The sequence below is a fragment of the Xiphophorus maculatus genome, chromosome 18 (assembly GCF_002775205.1).
Source record: "Xiphophorus maculatus strain JP 163 A chromosome 18, X_maculatus-5.0-male, whole genome shotgun sequence".
Taxonomy (NCBI): Eukaryota; Metazoa; Chordata; class Actinopteri; order Cyprinodontiformes; family Poeciliidae; genus Xiphophorus; species Xiphophorus maculatus.
The window spans coordinates 2241805-2257588 of NC_036460.1; the positions used below are offsets into that span (position 1 = coordinate 2241805).

At 36.4% G+C, this 15784-nt stretch overlaps 1 protein-coding gene across 1 annotated transcript; it reads left to right on the forward strand.

Moving 5' to 3' along the window:
• The first annotated feature begins 675 nt into the window (after nucleotides 1-675).
• On the forward strand, nucleotides 676-14367 carry LOC102216528 (pannexin-1-like). Its single transcript, XM_023350771.1, has 8 exons — nucleotides 676-832; nucleotides 2175-2374; nucleotides 3695-3810; nucleotides 6977-7164; nucleotides 8340-8618; nucleotides 10635-10857; nucleotides 12507-12747; nucleotides 13190-14367. The coding sequence occupies exons 2-8, from the start codon at nucleotides 2194-2196 to the stop codon at nucleotides 13270-13272; spliced, it is 1311 nt and encodes a 436-aa protein (XP_023206539.1). The 5' UTR covers nucleotides 676-832; nucleotides 2175-2193; the 3' UTR covers nucleotides 13273-14367.
• The last annotated feature ends 1417 nt before the right edge of the window (nucleotides 14368-15784 follow it).

Below are 15784 nucleotides of genomic sequence, written 5' to 3' on the forward strand. Positions count from 1 at the left end.
TTATTCTTTGTTTTATCATTTGTCTACCTGTAAGGCTGTGATTGTTGTAAAGCACTTTGTTCAGAAAGGGTGTTGTAAATGTTTTATGTAAATAAACTTTGACTTGACATGAATTTGAAGGAATTAATTTGAGGATTTCCCCTTCAGCTTTTATAGTTATTATAACTACCCTAAAAGTTAATAGCTGATGGTAATTTATTGATTATCAGCTCTTAATCAAGAAATTAATTCATATTTAATCAATCAATTTCTTTACAAAATTTTAACGCATAGTTAATTTTTGTCGGTATTTTTATTCTTAAATCTTAATCTTCAGTGACTCATAAGTTTTAATAATAATAATATCGAGTATTATCATTATTATTGACATTTGTTCACAAGTTAAAACCTGATTTCTAACTTAGACAACATTGAAATAAAATTATTAGATGAATTATACAATTTTCATTTTTGCTTTAACTATTTTTATTTATTTTTTATTAATCAATCAATTAAATATTTGTTTATGTTTCTCTTTTGTAAAAGAGAAATAATTCTTTTATAATTTGTAACTCAAGTTATAACTTACCGAGTTGCTGTAAACGCGTCATGGTGACGTCAAATCGATATTTTCGGTGTGTCCGTGAACGCAGCTGCCGTATAAGACTGGCGGAAGGAGTTCGCAGCCTTACAGGAAGACGGTGATTTCGAAAGTTTGTGTTGTTCCTTTAAAGACGCGCCGTGCTGCCACATTTCTCTGTCCTGGAAAACTAATTAATCTAACTTTTTGAAGCGACCGGCTTCTGAAAACCACAACAATGATTTTTTAATCATTACATAATATTACATATTGGTAAGTTTTTTTTGTTTTTTTTTCCTAATTTCTTTTTTAAAATCTCAAAGACATGACATTGGATTAGTGGGTATAGTTACAATGTCCAAACCAGGCCTTTGTCTTAAAACGTTATTTTTTATAAGTATATATATAAAGAAATGCTATTTTACATGTATTTTTTAAAATGTGCTTCTTACTAAAAACATTGCATGTAAACAAAGCAGCCTGTTGATGCTTCAGTCACGGGTTGTTTTTAGCCTGGACTCATGTTTCACCACTTAACCCCATTAAATTGCTTAACTGGAACATTATTGAGGGAAACCACTGGCCGCTCTTGGGACTAAATAGTTTTTTTTTTAATGTTTTCTTGGAGGAAAACATAAAACCTTCTTTTCTTCTGACAGCTGCAGGTGAGAAAATAAACCCGTTTTTTCACCATAGCTACAAACTAAACATATTTTTATGGATGTTAGTGTCTAAAAAAGGAAAAAATAGATGTGTTATGAAAACTGTTATTTTCATCACACATTTTTATATGGATTTGTAAATGTCTGATGAGAACTGTCAATTAGTTTTAGTGCTTAAATCATCCATTCATTCACCGCCTTCTGCCCATCTGAGGTCAGTTATTACAGAAAAGAGGTCCAGGTATGAAACCCATGAAAATAAAATGCCATATTTAAAGTATGAAAACATTTTTTGGTAGTTTTGAAACAGTATCTTTTTTTAAAAAGACCACAGGCTGTCTTTTATTTTTGCACAATTCAGACCAAACTTTAGGAATATTGTGGTGAGAAACTGGCCAGTGTGGCTTTATTAGTCAGACCCAGTCAGACATATGATCCCAAAGTGTAAACATTTTTATGAACTGTGCGTAAGCTTTAAGAAAACAAAGATAGAATTTTACAAAATGTTGATATGCTCCACCTGCTGATTATCTAACATGTTATCTAACTACTGACATAAGAGAATACAATACAAAATCTTACCAAGTATTTTTGACATGTTTCTAGTGCGAATATCTTAGTGCACTTTAAATAAGACAAAACTACTTTACAAGAAACTTTTCAGCAACATATAGGAGCTTATTTTAAGTAAATAATTTCTAAATATTGATAAATAATAACTTAATAATTGGCAGATTAATTTTTAGCAGTAGATTTTGTCCCATAAGAATTACTGACTTAGAATAAGCTGAAAAGTTGCTTGTAAGTTTTGTCCTATTTCAAGTTTCCTAAGATATTTTCATTAGAATCCAGAACAGAAATACTCGGTAATGATTTTGTGTTTTTTCAGTGCAAATCTAGAGGGAATTAGTTCAGCCGTCTGGGTCGTGACAAATCGGATGTTTTGTGTGCAGATAAGTTCAGAGAGGAGAGATGGCCATCGCTCACGTTGCTACAGAATATGTGTTCAGCGACTTTCGGCTGAAGGAGCCAAACCAGGCTCGGTACCAGAACATCCGAACGGAGATGGCCGTGGACAAGATGGTGACCTGCGTGGCTGTGGGGCTGCCCCTCCTCTTCATCTCCCTGGCCTTCGCTCAGGAGGTCTCAGTTGGTGAGTCAGACCAGAGCTAATCCAGTAAAAATCCAGATTATCTGCTTCTAGTCGGGTAAAATGAAGAATCATCAGCTGATCTGTCTTCAGAGATTCAGTTGAAGAAATGGGAACAAATTGTGTCTCACATTTGGCTTAGGTTAAAAAAATTTACATTTTGAGTTTTAGGATTTTTCGTAGGCACAAAAATGGTACAAATTTACTAATATATTGATGTCGATAATGTCGATATGGCTGAAAACATCACGATATAAGTGTTTCATATCGGTCAATATTGATTTGTTTTAAAATATTGCTAACTGATGTGACTTTAACTCTCATCCACAATTTTCACTTCACACTGTTACTTCTTATTTTGAAGCAGTTATTAGTTAAGCAGTTACTACCGAGTCACTGCTGCTGCGCCAGTGACTCGGTAGGTTGTTGCTAAGCAACCAAAGAGCGAGCAAGTTGGTGGGTAACCAATGAGTGAGTGAGTTGTTAGGTAACCAATGAGTGAGTGAGTTGGTGGGTTAAACCAATGAGTGAGTGAGTTGGTGGGTTAAACCAATGAGTGAGTGAGTTGGTGGGTTAAACCAATGAGTGAGTGAGTTGGTGGGTTAAACCAATCTGCCGGCTGTGAGAGACTATTGAGCAGCTAACGTCTTTTTTCTGACTACATCTCCCAGAATGCTGTGCAGTTCTGGGTTGGAGTTCAGTGAATATATTGAATATTCTCTCCAGTGTATTATCTATTGATATTGATCACGCGTCTATCGCGATATATATTACTGATTCATTGTCCAGCTGAAAATATCAATTAAGGGTGAGCATTTATTGTATTGTTTATCATTTCTAAAAAAAATTATTATAAAACTTTTTATCCATTTTTGCCACAGTAAATTTCAATTAATGATATTTAAAAAAATAAAGATATAACGGTATTACTGGAAATGTTAATTTAGCTGTTTTCTCCACAGTTTGTTCCATAAGAGCATCAATAAATACCAGTAAATTCAAATGTATAATTAAATGTACTTACTGTGCAGTTTAATGACATAAATCTCATTTTTTAAGTTGGAATGTTTGTTTTTATTTTCAAGAACAATATTTGTGTTTGTGGTGCCACGCAGTCACAGCCATACAGTTACCTAAAAAATAAATAATAGCTGTTTTTGTTGTTTTACATAATTTTTTACCACCACAAAATAATGACAGTCAAATTTTAGGTCCGTATCACCACCCCTGATGTTGATAACACATTTGTTTTGGAGTAGATATTTACGTATATTTTATGCCAAATGCTATATTTAAATTTATTTATCTATTTTTTCATTTCAGGTACTCAGATAAGTTGTTTTTCTCCCACCAACTTCTCCTGGAAACAGGCAGGTTATGTGGATTCGTACTGCTGGGCGGCTGTTCACAAATACACTCTGGTTCTGGGGCTGCACAAGGTAAACGCACACACACGCACACACACACACACACACACACACACACACACACACACACACACACGCTGAAAATGCCTCCACTTAGCCTTGCAAAAATATTTACACCATTAAAACCTTTTTACTTTGGTCACATCGGAGCCTTTAGAGGAGTCAGGTGAGGTGGTTCCGTCATCGGATTGGATGGTTGGATGTTTATGTCAGAGACCAAAACAAAAGTAGCACATAAATAAAAGTCTGAAAAGTGTGGCATGTTTTTTTTCTTCCATGCACTGCAAAAATGAAATCTTACTAGTTTCTCATGGAAATATATTTGTACACTGGAAAAAAAGAACAAATTGACTTACATGAAACTGTAAGTAAGTTCTAGTTCCACTGTCAGATTATTGCACTTATGTCAAAAATGTCTTGTTGTAAATTAAATAATCTGCCAGTGGGAACTAGTTCTCTTGGAAAAATAAATATTATGTAATCAATGACTTAAAACAAGTTCTTATTTCTGGCTAAAATGTTACTTTAAAGTTAGTTTTGTCTTTTTTCAAGCATAATAAGATGTTTGCACTAAAAACTAAACCTAAACACTAGGTAATATTTTGTATCTGAGCAGTGTTTTCTTTGTTTCTTTGTTTTAAGGGGCAGTATTATGTATTTTCTAATTACCACAATTAAATAACTCTTTCCAACAAACTTATACACAACATTTTACAGGTTTATGGTTTAAATAAAGTTATTTTCATGTCACATAAATGTGCCCTATGTTGTGTTGACATTCTCTAATTCAAATAAAAACATTGAGGCTTTTTGGTTTTCAAAATGTGAAATATTTCAAATTGTATGAATATTTTACTCGTACTATAAGATCTCACATCTGGTTGTATAATTTGCCCAACTGAAAGCAGTGACTTCATTCAGCTTTTGTTGTACTAATTCATTCCCGGGTGTGTCTGAAAGGTTTTCTAATAACACACATTAAGACAGGAGGCGTGTTTGTTTGTTCACATTCCTGTTTGTTCTTACTGGCATCATGAGGAATTTATATTTATATGAAAACGAATTCAGGCTGAACATGTTTTTATTTACATTTTACTCATACTCTAAACTTCTTTTTGCAACCGGTTTGCACTTTAGTCTCACTGCTTTACGTTTGAAGTCTATAAAAAATACCGGTTTATTTCTTCAGTATTTCAGTTTGTTCCTTGTAAACATCAGGAGACGGCAGTGATTGGTGGTGTGGCAGCAGAGCGAAGGCTGCTGGTTCTCAGCGCTGCCATCCAGCGCTACGTTCCTAAACTTAAAACCTTTTCTGCTTTTTTCCCCTTTTCTGTCTCATACTGCAAGTAAATACCACAAAACATTAAAATAAAAATAGTTCAGTTACACTGAAGAGAAAGATTGTTCATTCATTTGAACAATCTGAATCTGAATTTTTAAAAATGGCAGATTTTTCCGTTTGTGTATAAATACATTTAAAAATAAATAATTCAGACTAAACATTTCATTTCTTAAATAAAACAGTGTTATATATTCCTTTATTTAACCAGGTAAACCCCGTTGAGATCCAAATCTCATTTTCAAGAGGGACCAGGGCAAAACATTTGCAATACATAGCAACCTGGTTACAAAATAAAAACAATTAGTACATATGCACAAGTATAAAACAATAAAAACAATTTAAAACAATGACACTGTTTCATAGAATCTTGTTGCCTATCTTTAAACTGATCGAAATAAGTCCAGTGAAATCATTTCCGACATCTTAAGTTCAGACTGCAGCTGATTCCAGGCTGTGGGGGCAAAACACTGAATGCCTGCTTCCCTTTTTCAGTTCGACAGCGTGGGACATGCAGAAGAATAATGTTATTGGAGCGAAGAGAACGAGAACCGATAGTTCTGTGTAGGAGAATGGATAAATATGCTGGGGTTAGACCGAGTAAAGATTTATATATCAGGATCATTAAATGATTGTTTCTCCGTACACTTAAAGGAGCCATTCAGCTTTTGTGTACAAATCATGATGATGTGTCAAATGTCGACTACCGGTTATAAATCTTAAAGCGCAATGATACACAGTATTTAATGATTAAAGACTTTTGGTCAAAGCATTCATATATAAAACATCTCCATAATCCAAAAGTGGCAGGAATGTATCTGCTACCAATTTTCTTCTAGCTTTGAGTGTAAAACAAGATCCATTTCGATAATAAAACCCAATTTTCATTTTCAATGTCAATGCCTGTGATAGTGATGCAAATCAATAGTAGATTTGCTATGTGATTTTTAAAAGAGAGTTCATTATCTAGAATAAAACCAAGATATTAATAATTACTGACAAACTTGGTTTGTGCTCCTGCAGCAGTGGTCAGCAATAGGGACGTTTCTGGTATTTTTCTAGCATGTGAGAAAATCATTGCTTTTGTCTTGTCCACATTCAAAACCAACTTCAGTTTGTAAACGTGTTTGAACGACATTAAAATCAGACTGCAGATACTGTATTGCCTGTGATAGTGATGCAGAATAGCAGTATATTATTAAATTACTGTTACTTTAGTGAACCCCTGATCATTTGTAATAAAGAATTAATCTAATAAATACGTCTAACATTAATATGTGGAAAACTATTTAACTAATTAATAAAAGGACAGCAAAGGTGCTTAATAGATTTATTTTATTTTTTATATGCAGTTTAAATTGGGTGAAGCTGAAACAGCTGGTAGTCGGGTTCTGGGTAGAACATATTTTCCATCTTAAAAATAAATATTTTTCACACAGTTTTGGTTTAATTTCTCCTTTGAGTGTGTCGTTCCATCCTTTTATTGAGTCTGTATGCTGCAGTTAACGATTAATCGATCAAAATTAATTGACGATTATTTCAATTATCAATTAATCCGACGACTGTTTCAGCCCTAGTGCATTCAGTAGCATTAAACATAACATTTTGGTGATAATATTCAGGATTGTATGATAAGCATGTTATCGAGCTGCTTCTGATGAAACTAAAAAATGACATTATTGTCCGTTAGTGGAAATCTGACCGAATACAACGGTCGGTCGTTACCTCTTCAGGTCATTCTCTGTCCCGTCGACATCAGGTTGGGTCATCTGTGGGTCAGACTTTCTGCTCGACTAAAGCCGGTCACCGTTAACCGTTCCTCCTCGCCCGTCTCTGCAGTTCTTCCCCTACATCCTGCTGCTGGTGGCGGTGCTGATGTACTCCCCCGCCTTGTTCTGGAGGTTTTCCGCAGCGCCGCTCCTGCAGTCGGACCTCGCCTTCATCATGGAGGAGCTGGATCGGTGCTACAACCGCGCCGTCACTCTGGCCAAACGCTTGGCGACCTCTGGACTGCGGACCTCAGACAGGTACGCTCAGGGATCAAACCCCGACTACAAAACACTGGTGCAGCTTAAGCTTTTGCTTTTTTTTACTTCTAACTAGGACAAAAGAGGAATTATAATAAATTGCACCATTTTATCATTAAATAAGCTACTGTTTGGAAAATCTGTGCAAAAAAACCAAACACGCTTGGTGTTTGAAAAATATTAAAAAGGAAGATATTGCAGTAAACTGGCAGAGGAAGGTTGTGTCTTGATTAATGGCAGCAAACATCTACACTGAAAAAACAAGTATTTTTGGTTCTTTAATTATCTTAATACATTTGCAAATAAGACAAAACAAACTTACAAATAATAATAAGATAGAGGAGTTTGGTTTACGTAAATAGCTCCGTAATACTGAGGAAATAAACTAATTCCACTGAAAGATTATTTCATTTATAACAAGACATTTTTCCCATCTTTCAAATGAAATAATTTGCTGGAGAATAAATATTAAATGTTATTATAATATTTAATCAATATTATTGACTTAGAACCATCTCCAATATCTTGCAAGTTAGTTTTTTTAAGTAAAAACTTTCTACTTGTCAAAAATGTATTTATAACTTGCTATATTCTTTAAACTACATCACTTTTGTAATTCTCAAATCGTACAAGACCTGCCAGTTTTAAGCTGCTGTGAGTGAAAATTTGTGACTTTATGTTCCACAGACAAGAAGTGATTCACTAAAACTAAATATTTATTAGATTGTTTAGAAGTGAGTGAGAGTTTAAGATAAGGTAATAAATGTTAATGATTTCCAGGGGACAACAATAAAAAGGTTTTTCTACGTCAGCGTATTAGGGCCGTTGTAGATTCATAAGGAGCAAATTTCCACCAAAAAAACTCTGACATTTTCTAGAAAAAACAAGAACATTTCTGAGTTAGAAAAGGGAAAAAATTGTTAGACAAACTCAGAATTTCTTTAGATTAACCTCAGAAAAACATGGAAATTTCAAAAGTTGAACAATTTCGACGTTTAAAACAGAAAAATTTCTAAAGTCGATTTTTATTTTCTGGACATTTCTGAGCCTAATCTCAAAATTTCAGTTTTTTTGTGGAAATGTGTTACTTCTTTGTTTATCTACAACGGTCCTAATACGCCGCTGTAATTCCCAGTGTAAATAATTATTTAAACTTTTCCCCGCTCCCTGGCCAGCGACCCCACGGAGGGTTGCTTCAACTACCCGCTGGTGGAGAAGTTCCTGATGACCAAGCGCTGCTCCCGGGTGCTGCTGTCCTACTACCTGCTGTGCCGCGGCCTGACTCTGGTCACGCTGCTCCTTGCCTGCCTCTACCTGGGCTACTACCTCCACCTGGCCTCCATCACGGACGAGTTCAGCTGCCTGCTGCGGGTCGGGATTCTCGTTAACGACACCAACATCCCAGAGAAGGTTCAGTGTAAGCTCATCGCTGTGGGAGTCTTCACTCTGCTCAGGTAACTTTGCTCCTGCAGCAGGGATGCAGACCGCTGCACTTATAGATGACTAGCAGTGCCCCCTGCTGGATGGTGGCTAAACTAAGCACTAAAACTACGTCTAAATGGATATTAGTGATTTTAATTAATCGTGTCAATTAATGAATTATTAGTCCAAATCAATTAACTGATCATTTCCGTTTAGTTTTAGTATTGTAGTTTGACTTCCATTCAGAAGAGGGCGCCACTGGCCATCCTTAAGCGGAGTCGTAGATAAACAAAGATAAACTGTCGCAAAAAATACAAGCCGCAAAAACCCTTCAGAGATAAAAATGGGAAAAAAACTAATAAAAAACTAATAATGTGGAACATCCTTAAGTAGATTTCCTTTAATTGAGCTGACAGACAAACTAATCAACCAGCTTTCTGAAATTAATTAGAGTGATTCAAAGAGCCTGACACACAATACATCTATAAATTTAATAGCACAACAAAAAATGTCATCTTTGTGACACTTAAATCCAATTTGCATAATAATTTGGAACACAGTGTAAACCTCCTGCATGTTATTGTTTATATAAGGAAACTTTATGCATGCGGACAAAGCTGGAGGTCAAAGAGTCTAAACCTTTACTTACCATCCATAGCCGCGCTGCCGCCGTAGAATAATTCTGTTAACTCAAACTTGGACATTAGATATTAATTTCTTGCTCCACAGCAAAGTGGAAAACCGTTAAAGTAAAACTCAAAACCACGTCTTTCTCGCTCTCTGTATCAACGCAGCTACGCTCAGACAGTTGCTATAGCAACTGACAACAACGCCACAAAAAAACAAACATATTTCCCACACAAAGAGCAGAACATTCAGTCTGTTGCAGTACTTTGGTTTTAGGCTTAATGTTTATTTTGTGATTATTAATAAGTGATTGATGTGGTAAGAGGAGAAAACTATAAATATATCGCTGCACTTTACTGTATGGCTAGCTCCCTGGCTAGCTCCATGGCTAGCTCCATGGCTAGCTCCATGGCTAGCTCCATGGCTAGCTCCATGGCTAGCTCCACGGCTAGCTCGCTGTTACTGTCTCTTACTCTGCAGTTGTGGAGTCACAATGTCTGGGATCATGAGCGCCCCCTGCCATGAGGCAAGAGAACTGCCTGCCTCACCTCCAATCTGTTCTCTGGTTTCTGATCGCTCCTCAGCACATGAAACATGTTACACACACAGTTAGTGATAAAAAACACTGTACATTATGTACATAAGCTAAATTATGGAAAATCAGTTCATACATTAAATGTTTTTTAACTATTTTATTGGCGACATACAGCCAGGAGGAGCATGCTCTCATAGGATGGCAGCCAGTGCAGTTAGCCAGAGGTTGATCAATCCCAGGTGAGGCTCAGCTTCCTGCTGATTATGTTTTGGAGAAAAAATAATCAGAATTGCTAAAGCTAAATGAAAAATAAATACTTTATAGTACAAACCACAGGGTGAAAATAGCAATATAAATTATTTTATCATCATATATTATTTTTCCATGATGACCTCCCATAACCGCACTTCAATGATATTTATGTAGATATATAAATGCGTAGATATTATGAATTACATCATCACGAACAGCACTCCATACCAGTAGGTGGCGGTAATGCTGCTGTAAGTTTTTTGCCAACCACCAATAAAACTAAGAAGAAGAAGAACGAATATGGTGGTGATGGCGAGGCCATTGAAAAGAGAAGGACCTCGCTGCAGCAAACAGGAAGGGCGGAACGGACCACTGTCAGTCTCTTACCTTATTTGGAAATGGGACTATTGCGCTCCGGAAGTGAAGGGGGCGCTATCTCCTATATTATCCGCGGCCTCCAGTTTTTATTTTCTTTTGAAATCTGTGATATACGTATTTTCACCTTTAGGAAGGATTTTCACTCTCAGCATATATTTGAACTTCTCTCTTTTATTTACTTCAGCGCAGCTCACAGTTTTTAACCAATTCTTATAACCCACCTTCCGCTCTCTGTCTCTTCATTGTTTGTGTCCAGTGCCGTCAACCTGGCCATGTTCATCGCTCTGATCCCGGTGGTGATCTACGCCAGCCTCCGCCCGCTCTTCTGCCAGGGATACGCCCTCTTCCTGGAGACCTACCAGTCCCTTCCCACCGTGAGCGTCCTGCCCGCTCCCAGCGGCCAATGGGACGACCTCTCTCTGTACCTGCTCTACCTGGAGGAGAACCTTAGTGAGCTGAAGTCATACAAGTACATGAAGGTGTGTTTGCTTCCTGTACAGTAGAGAGGAGACCCTGGGTCAGACACTAGATGGAAACTCTAAAGCTATTTTACATTTTTAGCTCCGGTTTTCTAGATAAAGTGGTATCTGTGCTGTATTGACAAACTACTTAAATAAAAAATAAAAAAAATTACTTAAATAAACTAAGGCTGAATATTAAATCAGTAACAGTGAAAACGCCCCTCCAGCTCTTGAAGTCAAAAGAAATTGGTGTTTATCGACTCTGCTACGATCGTCATTTGTGCCACTAAATTTGCCACAATAAAATAATTAAACACTTGATAAATAAAATTATGATTTAATATTATCTGAACAGCAGTTTTATTTACAGATATATCACAATTTAATTTATGATTTCAGTTGTATTTTTATTTATTGTTTTTGGTTGTCTACTTTTTATTATTATTTAAAATATTCTCCAGATAAAGTGTTAACTGTCATCACTGTAGTGTTATCAATAATACTGTTGAATAATACAACAATATTATTATTACAATCGTTTCTGGGACAATTTATCATTCAGCAAAATTTGTTATTGTGACAGGTCTGTGTGCCACTATCATTTAAAAAAACAAACAACTGAGGTCAAAGGTCAACTAGCCACCCACATTTACAAAATTAAAACAAAATTGGTGTTTGATTCAACTCTGCTACATTTGTGCAGCAAAAATGTCGACTGTATTCCCTTCCATTAGAAGATATGACTTTGTTTTGGTTTTTATAAAGGTGTGGGGGGCTGATTGACCTTTCATGACCTCTGGAAACATTTATTACCTTTAACACGATGGCAGCACAACTGAAAATGTTTGCACCACAAACTTTTGATTGATTTGAAGAAAGCAGTGGGAATCAACTTCACTTGGGTCCACATATATTGAGATAAACAATGTCAATCAATAGATAATAGATACATCTGATAGGCTGTTCAGTAATTTCAATGAACCTCAATCCAGAACCGCACTGCATTCTGGGGAATGTAGGCAGAGGAAAGACTTTAGCTGCTGATTCTCTTATGGCTAGGTAGGCGGAATCAGCTAACTCACTCTTTGGTTACCTAGCAACTCACTCACTCTTTGGTTACCTAGCAACAACCTGCCTACTTGCACAGCAGCAGTTTCACGTTTTGCCACTGTTCCTCATCCATCCATCCATTTTCTAACACCCTGGTCCCCAGTGGGGTCAGGAGGAGCTGCTGCCTCTCCAGCTACGTTCGGGGCGAGAGGCGGGGTCACCTGGACAGGTCACCTGGACAGGTCACCTGTCTGTCGCAGGGCAACACAGAGGCAGACGGGACACACAACCATGTACACACACACTCACACCTAGGGAGAATTTAGAGAGACCAAATAAACTGACAGTCATGTTTCTGGACTGTGGGAGGAAGCCGGAGTAACTGGGCCTTACAACAGCTTAAAAATAAAAAAAGATGAAGGTGGAGTGACAGGAAGAAACAGCTTGAGAGGAAACTTATGGATAAAGCAAGAACGGTTATGTCACTAGTTGGCCCATATTTCAGATATTTAAAACAAAAAAACAACTAATCAATAATTATTAGCATCGACTTATATGAACTGCTCATTAATTAAAACTTAGTCGTCTTTTGTAACTCGTCTGTTTTCCATCCGCAGGTGTTGGAGATGTTGAAGAAGCGAGGCGAGTGCGCCGGAGAAAACTTTGACACCGTGGGGCTGCTGCAGACGCTCTGCCTGGTCAAGATGGACACCGTGGATTCGAAGAAGGCCCCGGATCCTGAAGACAAACCTCCGTCCGGTTTGGCTTCAGGATCGGGACCTGTCGCCAATGACGACAAACCCGCAAAGAACAACGTCAGCCGTCCGAACAACACCAAGACGAAAACGGAGATGCAAGGTGAACGCTGGATCATAACTGTCAAGTTTAGGACATGAGAATATTGGAAATCTTTATCCGTCCGCTGCTGCGTCGCAGCGTGATAAAGTCAGTTATAGCCAATAATTGATCAATTATAATCCAAAAGTGTTTAGATTAGATTTTTGCAAACAGTTTCCTCTGAAAACGACAGAGGTTGTAGTCTAATTTCTGTCTTCACATGTTTAATAAACAATTTCCATTTTATGTATTTCTTAAAATAAAAACAATTGATTGAAAAATGAAATTGAACAGATGATGATATGAGATGGCTTTATTATCAATGTGTGATCAATATTTTAAAGGCATTATAACAACAATAGATAAAAAGGTGTCTAATAAACATGCAGCCAGGCTATAGTAGTGATGAATATGGATCATTTTGACTTGATCATGTTAATTTATTTTATTTAATTTTTTTCAGAGCTCTCTCCATTGCTGCCAGGAATCGATGAGACAGGCAGCAAAACCGGAGAGGGCGGGACTCTTCGTCAGCGAGCGATGTGATTGGCTGGAGCTCTCTACTCATGATGGATCCATGAAGGATTCACCAACATGGAGCTGATTTTTTTTTTTCTTTAATTCTTGAACAAATGTGAAACTGAAGTGAACAAAAAAGGACCTGTTTGCTTTGATTTCATAATTTTACTGTTTATTTTCTTAAACTTTTGATTGTATTTCAGATGTGGTGGGTTAAAAAAAAAAATCACTACAAAACCAAAAATGAGTCCAGCTTTTCCCCTCGATCGAGCCGACGTCGGAGGGGCTGCACTGACAGCAGAGCTGCACAATGTTGCTTGAAATTCAATCATTTCAGTCCGAGTTGAACCGTTTACAGATTCCTTTAGTGAGGACAGCTGCTGCGCCTGAATAGGATTATTATTCAGACTTCATCTGAGTTATTGTTTGAGTCTCTGCTGCAGATTTAATCTCTCATTTCAAACTTGAGGCTTCGGTTGCATCATCTCACCTCTAAAGCCGGTGTTACAAATTTCCCTGAGGAGAAACTGGATGTAAAACCTGCTCACTGGATTTTCTGTTAAATGGTACAAAACACAGAAAAAAACACAACACGCATGATGCATGTATGTCTGTTTGGGAGCGCTTAGTTTTTATGAGATGGTCGATCACATTTCAGGATGCTTTAAAATAAGAATTGCACAATGTGGTTTGTTTACGCTTTTTTCCCCAGGTTTTTATGCTCATGACTTTCAAAAGAATAATTTGAATCTCTACGTTGATTTTTCCTGCTGAAGTGGTGGGTCGTTTTCTCAAATTTTATTTTATTATTTTAGAGATGCAGCTGCATGAGTTTTCCAGTTTAACAAGGTACGGTGTGTTCATTTTTATCTCATTTTAATTTTGTTGACTCTCAGGAACAAACATCTGATCTCAGATTTTACTTTATATTGAGTCCGTTTTGCTCACAAAATGGCTTTAATCTCCAGCGTCCTTGATGACGTTTTTATTGAAAATAGTTTTCGTGGTGACGTCGACAGTGTTTTTGTGAAGAGGGGTTGTTGTAGCGTTTTGTAGAATTAAAGCAGAAGTTTGTTTTTATTTTGTGATGAATAAAGATTGAATCCTGTTCTTACAGCTGAACTTTTGGATATGCTTGATTTATTATGCTATAATTTATTATTATTTATTTGAGACCATATTATTACTTATCACAATAACTTCTGGGACAATTTATCATCCAGCAAAATTTATCGTGGCAGGTCTAGTCTGAAAAATAAATGTCATTAGAGCTACATGGTAAAGAAAATTGGAATTTTATTATTCCTGAAAACTGCAATGATAATTTCAGTTACAATTAAATCTTATTTTTCTGACTATTCCAAAGATTAACAGCAAGTGTAGAGCAATCACTGGACAATCACTGGTGCATTTGGAGAGAGGTATATTTTTATTTTTTGGTAAAATACTTTTATTTTTACAGGTTTTTCCATTTGCTTTAACACTAAGCGCTGCAGTAAGAAAGTTATTTTGAGGTTTAACAGACCAAACTTCTAAACCAGGTCACTTTACAGACATGTACCTTATTCCATTGATGAAGGTAATGTTAAATTACTAAAATGTTCCCTTCTACTATATGAATATATTTTTTTTCTAACACAAAAAAACAGCAAAACATTAACAAGACTAAAAATCACGAAGTCCAAATTCATTAGAATTAGCTAGTTTATAGTTGCATACAAAATTTTTTAGTTATTTATGGTTTTTATGAGCTTTTACCACAACTAAGAGAGATGTGTGGCATTTCTGGTCCAGTTAGGACATGTAGTAACAGGCAGAAAACCTGTGGAGTTTATAACATTTATGGGTTGGAAACATTTTTTGTTTTTGCAATTATTTCAACATTTTCAAGGTTTTGTTGCAACTTGTGACCTAAATTTAGACGGTGGTGTAATCTCCTCGGCACGTTTGGCTCCAGGTGTTTTTAAAGGTAAAAAAGGCAACAAAAAAAACACCATAAACAACTTAATCCTGTTTTCTAAAGGATGATTCCATCTAATTGTTCACTATCTTGAGCATTTTTATTCTCTTCTAGTTTGTAAACTAAACTACTTACACTTTTCATCTGGTTTGTTTTACACTTATTGCAGAGTATTTAGAACCAAGTGATCAGTGAAACTTCAGTAAAGAGACATCAGTTCTTTTTTTGCATTGAGACCACATTAGAAACACTCCAGCTCCAAAACTGCAACACTTTTCAAACCTGGTTTACATGATTCACTAACTGTAAAATATACAAAATCTTATTTTTTGACCTTTAATTTGTTAGGCTTCAAGAAGGTTTTTTGTTTTTGTATCTAGGTGAGAATAAAACTGGTCCCAGCTCAGAAACAAGACTTTTCAAACCACATTATTCTACACTGGTGGCTGATTCATTCAAACAATGTGTGCGAGTTGTGAAGGACAGAACATATTAGTTCTGTTTTTGCATCCAGACCAGAAACAACCGAGCATATCCAGGCATATCCAGACTCTCCAAACCTGGACTAGATTATTCTAC

Excerpts from the sequence above, each read along its gene's own strand:
- LOC102216528 (XM_023350771.1), top strand. The coding sequence starts at position 2,194 with ATGGCCATCGCTCACGTTGCTACAGAATATGTGTTCAGCGACTTTCGG. Across the intron at positions 3,811-6,976 it reads TGGTTCTGGGGCTGCACAAG|TTCTTCCCCTACATCCTGCT; the intron begins GTAAACGCACAC and ends CCGTCTCTGCAG. Across the intron at positions 10,858-12,506 it reads AGTCATACAAGTACATGAAG|GTGTTGGAGATGTTGAAGAA; the intron begins GTGTGTTTGCTT and ends TTCCATCCGCAG.